General features: G+C 37.1%; 1 protein-coding gene and 1 long non-coding RNA gene across 5 annotated transcripts in view; one reads left to right on the top strand and one right to left on the bottom strand.

Annotated features, from left to right (window-relative positions):
- LOC136255904 (uncharacterized) overlaps positions 1-13,075 on the top strand; it is a 145,964-nt gene that overhangs the window by 93,545 nt on the left and 39,344 nt on the right. Inside the window, exons 7-8 of the mRNA XM_066048805.1 lie at positions 276-1,538; positions 1,585-1,866. Of these exons, the coding sequence (XP_065904877.1) occupies positions 276-1,538; positions 1,585-1,866 (1,545 nt within the window). The remainder of the gene's footprint in view (positions 1-275; positions 1,539-1,584; positions 1,867-13,075) is intronic.
- On the bottom strand, positions 4,397-5,759 carry LOC136256795 (uncharacterized). 4 transcript variants are annotated; one of them, XR_010701660.1, is made up of 8 exons: positions 5,736-5,759; positions 5,422-5,688; positions 5,268-5,363; positions 5,106-5,213; positions 4,926-5,050; positions 4,775-4,870; positions 4,631-4,723; positions 4,397-4,575 (listed from the first exon to the last, which is right to left on the bottom strand). It is a non-coding gene; the product is annotated as an uncharacterized lncRNA (long non-coding RNA). The 4 variants fall into 4 exon arrangements; XR_010701657.1 differs by having other exon boundaries at positions 4,775-5,050; XR_010701659.1 differs by having other exon boundaries at positions 4,775-5,046.

Raw genomic sequence — 13,075 nt, 5'->3', positions numbered from 1 at the left:
GTAAGGTGTTCTTGCATGGATTAAAAAATTGTAGTATAAGTAGTTGGATTAAGATTGATTCTTGGCCGCTCCAGATATCAGCTCTTTAAGTTACCAGTTATTTTTACTTTCATGAAGTCCTTCCCTACAACTGAGCTGTTAATTACATTGCATGGATTACAGATACTTGTAGTTTCTTGGACGTGCCTTTTTTTACAGCGAAGGTGTTTTTGGGGATGGTCATATATACTGTACAGATAAATACTACATGTAGTTATGTTGCATTTTGTATGTAGAAAGCAACTATTATTTGGGTTTTTTCAAGAACTATAATGGTGGCAGGTCATCCATTATAATAATGACCACTGAATCACAACCAGTGTCCTATTCCATTGAGATTCCAGGAATAGGATATTATCACAGTGGAACTATCACTGCTAGCAATGAGGACATTGTGAATCTTCCTAGTAGTGTAGAAGTGTTATCACATAATGATCAGAATAAAGGAATTTACCTTAAAGCCAGTAGTGAGCGAGTGACTGTGATTGGTCAAAGTGTGGTATCTACATCTACCAGTGTTGATACCTTTCTTGCTCTGTTTAATGCAATACTGTGTGCTCCTGAGTATATGTATTATGGGATGACTGTAGCTATGGGATATGAAAACCGCTATTACAGTTCAGTACTAATAGTTGGTACAGAAAACAACACAATGATGAAGTTGACAGTCACACAACCAGTCACCATTAAAGTTGATGATACTTATACTAATCTCATTAGTGATAGACAATATTCATTTGTGATCACCAGGTTACAAACAGTGTATGTTAGATCATTGGAGGACTTGACTGGTACTAAAATTGTTACTAACAAGCCAGTGTCTGTGTTTAGTGGTCATCAAATGGGTGTTGACTTTGAACATCACATAGAACAAGTTCCACCCACCACATTATGGGGTAGAGTATATTATACTGTACCATTAGCCACCAGAAGGTCATATACTATTAAAGTACTGGCAGCATACGACTCCACTAATGTTGATATTTACTGTAATAATTCAAGGAGATCTTATGCTATCAATGAAGGGGAGTTTGTTAATAGGTCATTATCACTTCAAGAATATTGTGTAATTCAATCAAATAAAAAAACATTTGTTGCACAGTTTGCTCTCGACCAGTCTGATGGTGGTACTGGTGATCCAATGATGACAGTTATTCCAGCCACAAATCATTACACTAATAATGTCATCTTCACTACCTTACGTAACCATAAGTCATCAAGTTACAGACACTTTGTTAACATCATAGTGCTGGCACAGTATTATCAGCCTGACATGATCTACTTGATAACAGGAGGAGTGAAAAAGTCACTAGACACACAGGAATGGGTACCGGTTAGAGTTAACAATGTCATTGAAGCATATGCTACAAAAGTGTCTATATCAGAGGGTGTGGTTGAAATCTTCCATACTAATACATCAGCTCTGATGACAACAATAGTGTATGGGTTTACTAAGAGTGAAGGGTATGGTAATCCTGGAGGACTAGCTTACCAAGCAGGTTAGTTTTGCAATAGCCATAATAATTATACCACATATTCATTAAGGTTGTAGTTGCACCTTTCCCACTATTACTACTCATCCATCAAGTCATGTAATCAGGTTATCTGCTAACAAGCACAACCTGTCACTAACTTGTGAGGCAGATGGAGCAACATCATATAATTGGGAAAGACAGAGTGGTAGTATTCCATCTGGTGCCATTGGAGTGAACACTAATACTCTCACTATCATTAACCTACAACCAGAAGATGCTGGTAACTACCGATGTGTGGCCACTAATGATTGTGGAACAAATTACTCTAACTACGCTGCAATTAGTTTAAGAGGTAAGGAAGCTTTGTGCCTTACAATTATTTTAGTGATATACAGTAAAGTGTCCAGTACTACCATAATCACAAAGCAAATTACCACATTCACATGTTTTGATACTGGTTATAATGTCTGTTATAAGTGGACAATTGGATTATTTCCTAGTGAAGTGACTAGTATAAACACCAATCAGTGGTGGATCTAGATGGGTTTATGTGGTTACAACAGAAACCCCCATTTAAGTTTAGTTCAGTGGCAGTCTATAACTAGCTTCATGATTGTTTGTATTGACAATTTGTCATAGCAAACAACTATATATCACTTTATTTCAGTAACATACATACAAATGCACTTAATTAACACCATTTATAGCTATTAAACCCTCAGCAACAGTTTGTTTTTCATCCCCCAAAATTATCAAGATACTCTAATAGAGCAGTCACATAACTATTCTAATAGAGCAATCATAGCTACATCTAAATCACAATGCCCATAGTTAGCTATAGTATTTACTGTTTAAAGTATTGGATTTATTGTAATTGTGTTAACTAAAAGTAGCCTAAAATTTAATCTCAAAGCTTCTAGAATCTCAAAATTTTCTGGAGAAATGCCCTCAGATGCTTTATTTTTCAGTTATATCAACTTTTTAAAATCCTAGATCAGCTACTGCCAATACTATGGTGATTCCAGTTGTAAGATTTACAGGCTAGGACTGTTATAATAATACAATAAACATCGCCAACCTGTTTACAGTTGAAGCGATGGTTACTAAGTCTGGTTTTCCAGCATTTGAGCAAGTGCGCATGTGCATACAGACATGAGGTCACTGTTTCAATGCATAAAAAGTAGCAATGCACCACTCCAACCTATACTAGCTATTTAAAAATTTTTAAATATAAAAGGAAGTAGGTATTGATATAATAATTATACATGCTACAAAAAGTAAGGAATCAAGCTCAAAAATGATACAACTGAAATGAGAAACAATCCATGCAATAAAAAGTAAGGGAACAAGATTAGATGACTACTTGCTAAAATGAGACACACTTTAATCCCTACTTTGGCTAATTTGATGGTCTCATTTCAAGATGCTAGCCAAAAGTAGGCATTAAAGTGTGTCTCATTTTAGCAAGTGGTCAGTTTCCTTAGTTTTTATTGCATGGATCATTTCCTAGTTCAGCTGTATCATTTTTGAGCTTGTTTCCTTACTTTTTGTAGCATTTATGCACTTTTGTAGCACTATATTATGCACAGTTACACTATAATATATGCAGTTCTGACTCCTGAATGGCCTATAACTTGGCGTAATTCGTCCCAGCACGTTTCTTTTCAATTTTTGAACACCATCTTTCCTGCCTTCCAGGGCCCCCGCCTCCCACCCTTCTGAAGCTCGCCTGATACAGACAACCTCGGTTTAAAAACTATCTAAAATGGCGGGAAACTTAGCTGTTGACTACTTCTTCAGTGGATGATCAGGAAGGTAAGAAATTGTTGTGAAACGTGTGAAAATTTGGTATGGGTAGTTACCACTATTGGCCAGCTACAACACACTGAATATTTAAAACCGGCATTTCTCGATACTTTTAAATAGGCGATAAGACCAGTTTTCCCAGAGACAGTCACAAATAAAGTAGCGCTATTAGTTTGGTGATGATGTAAGCGGATCTGGTTGAATGAATGTTGTGACGTAAACAGCGCACTTATGTAACACGTACAACGTCATCCAATAAACATTCCAGAGCTCAAATTTTTTGTACGGAGAAGAACGGACGAATTGCAACCGCTGATCATTTCTCTCAAGTCATTTTATGATTTGAAAAGACATATTTATACAACGAATATTGTGACATAATTTCCTTTATTATGTAATAATATAATATGATGTAATAATAATAAAGATAAAATCATTCAGTTCATGACACTCCCAGGGGAGACGCAAAATAAGACTCCAGTAATTTGATCATCATCACGTAATAGTCTAGATATTCTGTTTCTTGCTTCAACAGCTGCAGCTCTCTTTATTGGCGTTGATGAATCTTCTACGTTACTGTCAGATAATTCTTCCTTGTCTTCCTTGTTAGGGGTGATTGATTTAATTTCAAGGGGTTATAAATAATTAATTGATCTTTCTAAAATGTTTTTGTTGGGTAACTTAACTTTTGCTGCTCGAATTTGAGAGTCCCTGCCTCGAATCAACTCAGTTACTTTGGCCAACTTCCACATCCTGCGTGGAAGGTCATCGTCTCTTAGAATTACAATCACAGGAAAAACATATCGAAATAACGGGGAAGTATTATTGATAGATTCACTCCGCTTACCTCGCTAAATCTAGGATACACGTTCGTCCGTGTCGCCGACAATACAACAATCGTCAACCGGCCGTAGTGGCACAAATATCACACGGAGTGGCCGTTGGACTGGCAGAGAATCTTCGTCGCCCTGAAGGAAAAGCTAGTGTTTCACTCCGTTGTTACTGACAATTACTGAAAGAATCCGTTGGCACAATAACGCCGGAATTTATTCGTTTGTATAACGCGCTTCTAAAAATTTAAAGTGAACATTTAATTAAATTAAATTGAATAAATGTAAATAATCTCAGCAACATTTTCATGTGTCCAGCGAATTGAAGTCAACTTCATTGGTCTCAAACACTGCTTCTGCATTCTGTGAGAAGACTAGCTTCAATTTTGGCAATCCTGAACACAGTCCTTCTATCAGTTGACTGCCTACCGTTGACAATACAAAAGTATAACACAAGAAATTTTACAATCAAGCTATCACCTTTTTTGCTTGGCCTTTATTCATCCTTAAGCAACACCTCAGTTACAAGTCTGTTAATCGTCCTTGAACACTGTCCCTCTGTCAACCGACTGACTAACAGTGACACAACTACATCACAATTTTTTTTTACAATCGAAGTATCACCTTTTTCACTTGTCTGTTATTCATCCTTGAACAATTCCTCTGTAGTAAGACTGGCTTCAATTTTATATTCCTCATTCAATGATGAACACAGCCCCTCTGTCAGTTGAACGGCTAACGTTGACAATAGAAAGTATAACACAGGAAATTTTACAATTGAGCCATCATCTTTTTTGTTTGTCTGTTATTCATCCTTGAACAATTTCTCTGTGACAAGACTGGCTTCAATTATGCACTCCTCGTTCACTGATGAACACTGCCCTTCTGTCAGTTGACTGGCTAACGTTGACAATGCAAAAGTATAACACAAGAAACTTTGCAATCAAGTTGTCACCTTTTAAGCTTGTCTGCTATTCGTCCTTGATCAATTCCTGTGACAAGACTGGCTTGAATTGTACAATCCTCATTCAATGCTGAATACTGCTCTCTGTCAGTTGACCAGCTAATGTTAACAACAAAAAGTATAACACAAGAAATATTACTGTTGAGCCATCACCTTTTTTCTTCATCCTTGAACAATTCCTCTGTGACAAGACTGGCTTCAATTGTACACTCTTCATTCAGTGCTGAACACTACCTCTCTGTCAGTTGACTGGTTAACGTTAAAATACAAAAGTATAACACAAGAATTTTTACTATCAAGCTATCACCTTTTTATTGCGTGTTTGCTATTCATCCTTGAACAAATACTCTGTGACTAGACTGGCTTCAAATGTACACTCCTCGTTCTATGCTGAACACTGCCCTTCTGTCAGTTTACCAGCTAATGTTAACAACAAAAAGTATAACACAAGAAATTTTACAGTTGAGCCATCACCTTTTTTTTTCATCCATGAACAATTCCTCTGTGACAAGACTGGCTTCAACTGTACAATCCTCATTCGATGCTGAGCACTGCCCCTCTGTCAGTAGACTGGCTAACGTTGACAATAAAAAGTATACACTGTAACACAAGAAATCTTACAATTGAGCTATCACCATTTTCCTTTGAGACCATAAACTCTCTAAGGATGGTTTACTCACACCTGAAGAATCAGACAAACAACACAACTCAGATAAACCACAACACGATTCTGCTAAATGTTTATCAATATCAAAGGTCACAAACATTGTATGTACAGTACTGGCAGAACAATCAGTACTATGACACCTTCCTGTAATAATATATCCAAGTTTTGAAGACAACATGAACATACCTGAGGGTAGAGTTACCTTATCACTGCCAATTATACCCCAGAAAAAATCAGCTCCAATTAAGATATCTACGGAGGTAGTCTCTGTTACATTTGGGATTGTATCAGCCAACTGGTACTGGGGTATTAACTTCAAAAACTCCACATCTTTCTGTAATAACGGACTTCTGTGGATAAATCCGGTGATCCGACCAAGGACATTGGCTGACAAGGACAAGCATGATCCATCCTTAGCTTTCATCTTGAAATTCACAACATGAGTATCAATCTCTCTCGTCTTCTCAGCACCAAATGTGGAGACTGAAAGGTGTTCTCTCTGACAGAACTGTAATTTCAATTGTTGTGCCAACTTGGTTGTCATAAAAGTTCTTTGACTGGCACTGTCTAGAAGTACACGGGCATTAATTAAAGTCTGACCATCAGAACTAAAAATGGGAACAACCACAGTTTGCAAGAGAACTCTTTCACCCAACGCCAATAAACTCTCCGTGGCATAAGTTAAATGATCATCTTTCAGTTGTACCTCCTCAGACAATCTACTATCAGGTGGTAAAGAGGTGACGCCATTAGAGTCAGTGCTACAAAAGGTCTCAGCATTATCATTATTAGAAATCTTCTCTGGAAATTTGGCAGGACACAAACATCTGTTATGGTAACCTTGTTTCCCACAGTGATCACAACAACGTTTCTTTAGACTAGGGCAAATTTTTAAATAATGACCAGTTTTTAAACAAACAAAACAACGCCCTTGTTCAGTCAATCTTTTCTTTCTATCTGTTAAGCTTACATACTCATTACATTGATCATTGTAATGGCCTCCAGAACAAAAGATACATGGCCTCATAACCCTTCTTCCACTGACACTACTAAAAACCCCCGCAGAGTTAACTTGAGGTTGGCAACCCTTTCCATTATAAACAGGTGGTAATTGACCCAGAAAACAACCTGTGTTATGTGTTTGACTTGTAAACTGACCTTGACCCTTTCCATTATAAACAGGTGGCAATTGACCAGAGTAACGATAAACATTCTCCTGAATTCTGATATATTGTAAAATAGCTGTCCTTAGGTCTTCCATATTCCACCCTTTGGTGGGTTGTTTGGATTCTTCTAATTTAACAATAACCTCAGATGGAAATTTAGAAAGAACCAACTATATTAATATTCTCTGGTTGTTAATAGCTTCTCCTTGGGCTTCTAATTGTCTTAAAACCTTTTCTATAGATTGATAAGTTTGGCGAACTTCTGTAAATTTGTTACACGACTTTGGGAGGCTCTGCAATTTTGCATATAATGGCTCTATTATTACTTCCTCCCGACCAAATCGTTCTTTCAACAAAGCCACTGCATCATCATAATTATCATCACATATTGAAATGCCTGAAATGGCTACTGCTGCAGCACCCTTTAACACACTCTTCAAACAATTAAACTTACAAGCCTTTGAAATATTTTGCTCATCTACACACGTTTTGAACATATCCCAGAACTCAGTCCATTGTTGTACATTTCCTTCAAAATTCGGCAGCTGTATTTTGGGTAAATTGACCTTAACAACACTGGTCAAATTTTGACTGCGACTTGAGAGATTTGAGTGGGTATTCACCAAGGACGAATCGAAAGCAGGTTGGTGAAGCCTTTCCTTTTGTTCGTGGAGTTCCTTTTGTTCATACATTCGCTTTACGCGTTTAAGTCTCCCTTTTAAACGAGCTATAACCTCACCCGCTGCTATCAGAGCCTCTACATATCCATCTGGACAGCTATTTTATTGAGTATCAGGAAGCAAAGTCTATATTTAGGAGAACCTCCATGAATCTTAGAGAATGGAATTCTAATTCCAATGAATTCTTGAATGGACTGCCAGTTGAGGAACGGGTAAATGCTGTGAGTGATGAACTAAAGGTGTTTGGATTAAAGTGGAATAAGATAAGTGATGTACTACATATGTCAGGAGTGGGTAAGACACCATCTAGTAATTTTGTGACAAAAAGAGATGTCTTACATACTGTTGCAAGGATCTTTGACCCACTTGGGCTTATCACCCCCGTTACATACTATGGTAGAGTATTCATACAAACATTGTGGAAGTTAGACATATCATGGGATGATCCCTTACCTGATAATCTTGTTAAGGATTGAAATCGAGTTCTTAGTGTGCTTACCTCTATCCCTTGTTTAAGCATTCCCCGGTTTGTGAGTAATCAGAATGGAGGAGTTTGTCAGTTATTGGTATTTTGTGATGCGTCTATGGTTTGCTATGCTACAACGGTTTATTTGAGAATTGTAGATGATAGTAATATTCAAACAAACCTTATATTCTCAAAGGTACGACTTGTTCCAACAGGAAACTCTAAGAAGTTAAAGAAATTTACTATACCTCGTCTTGAGTTATTAGCTGTTTTGATTGGTACTAGAGCTGCAAATTTTGTTGCTGCTGAACTAAGAATGACTATATCTGAGAGGATAATTTGGACTGACTCCCAGTGTGTGCTACATTGGTTAAAAACACCAAAACCATTGTCTGTGTTTGTTGAGAACCGACTGAAGGAAATCAAACTAAACAGAGAATTCAAATTTTGTATTATTGCTTCAAATGATAATCCAGCTGATTTGGCAACCCGTGGATTATCAGTTGGTGAGATTGACAAATGTCCATTATGGTGGCATGGTCCTTCTTGGTTGGGAGACAATCAATTATCATGGCCGGCTTGGAACTTACCTGAAATTACATCAGAAAGCTTGGAGGAAGCAAGAAAATCCAAACCTAGTGTTGAAGTTATTGGTGTGGCTGGAGTTAATAGAACTGACAAAGTGTTTTTGTTTGGCTCAAACATACTGAATTGTTCTTCTTTAAGAAAATTGTTAAGAATATCGGTTTATGTGCTGAGATTTATTAAAATCAAAGTTTGGAAGAAATTACAAGAGACTAGAAAGAAGTGTCAAAAATTCAATTTATTGGTTACTCTTTTCAGAGTGTTATCTGATAACGGCCCAATCACAAGGCTTGATATTAGGATGACATCACTGCAGGTTTAAAGATGTTTTCATTGCTGCCAAGAACAAGAAATGTCACTGTTTACAAAAACAGCTTGGACTTCAGTTAGATGAATTTGAGATATTACGTTGTGGTGGCAGATATAATAATGCTGATATTGAGGAAGAAACAAAGCATCCCAAGTTGTTACCTCGTGATAATTATTTCACTCGGCTACTGGTATTAGAAGTTCATGGATGTTTGATTCATGCTTGGATTGTACACACTTTAAATCAGTTAAGACAAGAGTATTGGATCCTTCAAGGGAGGGCAGAGGTTAGGCATATTCTGTATCAGTGTGTGGTATGTAAACATCACAGTGGTCCGCCATTTTGCTTGCCACCTATGCCTCCTTGGCCAAAGGAGAGGGTCTCGGTTTCAGAGCCATTTAAGTATGTTGGACTAGATTACCTTGGGCCTTTACATGTGAAAGAAGGGAACGTCACACAGAAAATGTGGATTTGTTTGTTCACATGTATGACTGTTCGGGCAATCCATTTGGAATTGGTTAAAGGATTATCCGCTCAACTCTTCCTTGACTGTTTAAGAAGATTTATAGCCAGAAGGGGTAAACCAACTTGTATTATTTCTGATAATGCCCCTCAATTTCGTCTAGTGAAGACTGCTCTGGACCAGCAATGGATGAAAGTTTATAGAGATGAAGCATTATTAAGTTTCTTTTCTTATGAGGGAATTCAGTGGAAATTTACCACTGCACTGTCACCATGGCAAGGTGGCTTCTATGAACGTTTAGTTGGTGTCGTCGAGAAAGCTTTGAGAAAGGGGATAAATCGACAAGTGTTGTATTGGGATAAACTAATGACATTGCTTACTGAAGTTGAAGCCATCATAAACACACGTCCTTTAACAAACATATATGAAGAATTTAAATCTAATTTTGTTCTCACACCGTCACATTTCTTGATAGGAAGTTTCAATAATGCTATACCCTTTGCTACTGAAGACAAATATGATGATACTGAATATATTCCAACATTGGATTCTGCACAAAGTTTGTTACAGTATTGGAGAAGAACCAGAAGCAATTACAATTGTTTTGGAGAGAATGGAGGAAAGGTTACTTGCTTACCTTAAGAGAAACACTTCCACTTGAACATAGTGGTCCAAAAAGTCAGGTACGTAGAACACCAGAAATTGGAGAGATTGTAATTCTAAGAGACGATGACCTTCCACGCAGGATGTAGAAGTTGGCCAAAGTAACTGAGTTGATTCGAGGCAGGGACTCTCAAATTCGAGCAGCAAAAGTTAAGTTACCCAACAAAAACATTTTAGAAAGATCAATTAATTATTTATATCCCCTTGAAATTAAATCAATCACCCCTAACAAGGAAGACAAGGAAAAATTATCTGACAGTAACGTAGAAGATTCATCAACGCCAATAAAGAGAGCTGCAGCTGTTGAAGCAAGAAACAGAATATCTAGACTATTACGTGATGATGATCAAATTACTGGAGTCTTCTTTTGCGTCTCCCCTGGGAGTGTCATGAACTGAATGATTTTATCTTTATTATTATTACATCATATTATATTAAAGGAAATTACGTCACAATATTCGTTGTATAAATATGTCTTTTCAAATCATAAAATGACTTGAGAGAAATGATCAGCGGTTGCAATTCGTCCGTTCTTCTTCGTACGCGACACTCCGTACAAAAAGTTTGAGCTCTGGAATGTTTATTGGATGACGTTTTACGTGTTACATAAGTGCGCTGTTTACGTCACAACATTTATTCAACCAGATCCGCTTACATCATCACCAAACTAATAGCGCTACTTTATTTGTGACTGTCTCTGGGAAAACTGGTCTTATCGCCTATTTAAAAGTATCGAGAAATGCCGGTTTTAAATATTCAGTGTGTTGTAGCTGGCCAATAGTGGTAACTACCCATGCCAAATTTTCATACGTTTCACAACAATTTCTTACCTTCCTGATCATCCACTGAAGAAGTAGTCAACAGCTAAGTTTCCCACCATTTTAGATAGTTTTTAAACCGAGGTTGTCTGTATCAGGCGAGCTTCAGAAGGGTGGGAGGTGGGGGCCCTGGAAGGCAGGCAAGATAGTGTTCAAAAATTGAAAAGAAACATGCTGGGACGAATTACGCCAAGTTATAGGCCATTCAGGAGTCAGAACTGCATATATTATAGTGTAACTGTGCATAATATAGTGATTGTCCTCCACTAGACTGTAGGCTGATTTCGTTTCATTTCGATTTCGGTTTTTATAACTATACATTCCTAGGGACTTCCCCTAAATAGATCACGTGATAATTGCCAGTCTTGTGTGGTACTTGTCCTTAGTCATGGCTCAGCAATGCAGTATGTGTGTACTATAGCCTAGCTATAGGATTGTTTTTGTGCTGCTAATTTTTTTGTGTGATGATGATGGTCACATGATCGCATAGAACACGTGATGATAGGGCAAATGCATGCTGGCCGCTATGCCTATGGCATTAACTGGCTTAATCTATAGCTACTCTATTATGTTGCTGATACGTCAGGGACACCAGAGTAAGGTGAAAGTGGTAGCTAGGGCTAAGTCAACTGGTCTATATAGTCTGGGCCTCTCTGGGGCATATATATACTCTCTCAGAAAATTTTAGCTAAGTATAGTACTGCAACTTTTAGTCCTTCAGTGGCCAAATTCGCTTCATCAAGTTTGAAAGTTTGTTTAATTCCAGTCAAAAAGGCTCGGATCTCAATGCACTGGTTGTATCTACTGTACCAGCTCTGATGCCCTATATATACATTGTCCAAAAGATGGTTAGTGTCCCATATTAAAATGAACTCTTGTTATATACTTGCATGGACTCTTGATAATAATGACTATATGTATTTAGAATTCCGGTTGCGTATACAAGGTATTCTTTCATCTGCCGGTATAAATTACTATTCCATGCACTATGAGGCCTGGAAAATGTAAGGTTCTAGCTCCACACTAAGAATCAAATTATATAATGTTCAACACAATGATAAGATAATTTCCAGAGCAGAGTTCATGGTTGTTGTATCAGCAGAGTTTTGAATATTAATTGGGATATTTTATTTAAGTACATTTTGACTGTTCCTCCTATAATTATTGTTCAATTATCTGATATCTTGTTGGTTTCCCTCCATCCTCTTTACTGATCCCTCTTTATTGATTCTATTTGACTAGAAAATCTGTATACCTTGTCCATCCAGTTACGACAGTTGATCTAAATATGGTGATGATGCAGTTATTGAGATGAGGAAATGCATAGTGTTTCCCTACAGTTCCACAACACACACAAACACTTGAAATGTAATCTGAGACTTACGTGTATATAGCTGCAGTGAACTAAGTAAGATCACTATAGCTGCTGGTAAATATTGCATCGTATTACCATCCATCAGTGCTTGTGCAATAAATTGTCTGTATTATGAATTCAGTCAAAATTATGCATAGCTATAGCTGTGTAGTAATTTATTAGGCACCCAGTTAACGCTTAAGTTTAGGCATAAGATACCCGAAGTATTTACCACTGATATATTTTGTAAATAATATTATAAAAAAAGATAAATATACTCTAATAGAACAGTCAATAGCCAGTTGTGTAGTAATTGTGATTTATAATTAGGCACTTGCTAATTATGAGCATAATCTAAAGCATTTACCACAGATATGAGATATTGTAAATAGTAAATTAATGCCATAGTAAACATAGATCTATAAAACAGTCTGTCTATTCTACACTGTAAATTCATACTTCCAAATTTACATGCAGTGTGAACAGTCTGTAATGTGCATGCCTTTGTCAAACAAGGTGACAGGTGCACATGTTTGACTCTCCAACATAATAATATTATTGCCAATTTCCAAATATCAGTCATCTTAATGTTACCATTTAAACAATTTTGTTGTTCCCCCAGTGAGACTATCACTGTAACAAAAATGAGTGATATCCACCCCCAAAAACACCTTCGCTGTACAAAAAGGCGCGTCCAAGAAACTACAAGTATCTGTAATCCATGCAATGTAATTAACAGCTCAGTTGTAGGGAAACACTTCATGAAATTAAAAATAACTGGTAACTTAA

Source organism: Dysidea avara, chromosome 5 (assembly GCF_963678975.1).
Source record: "Dysidea avara chromosome 5, odDysAvar1.4, whole genome shotgun sequence".
Classification (NCBI taxonomy): Eukaryota; Metazoa; Porifera; class Demospongiae; order Dictyoceratida; family Dysideidae; genus Dysidea; species Dysidea avara.
This window is presented reverse-complemented; position numbering and strand designations above follow the sequence as displayed.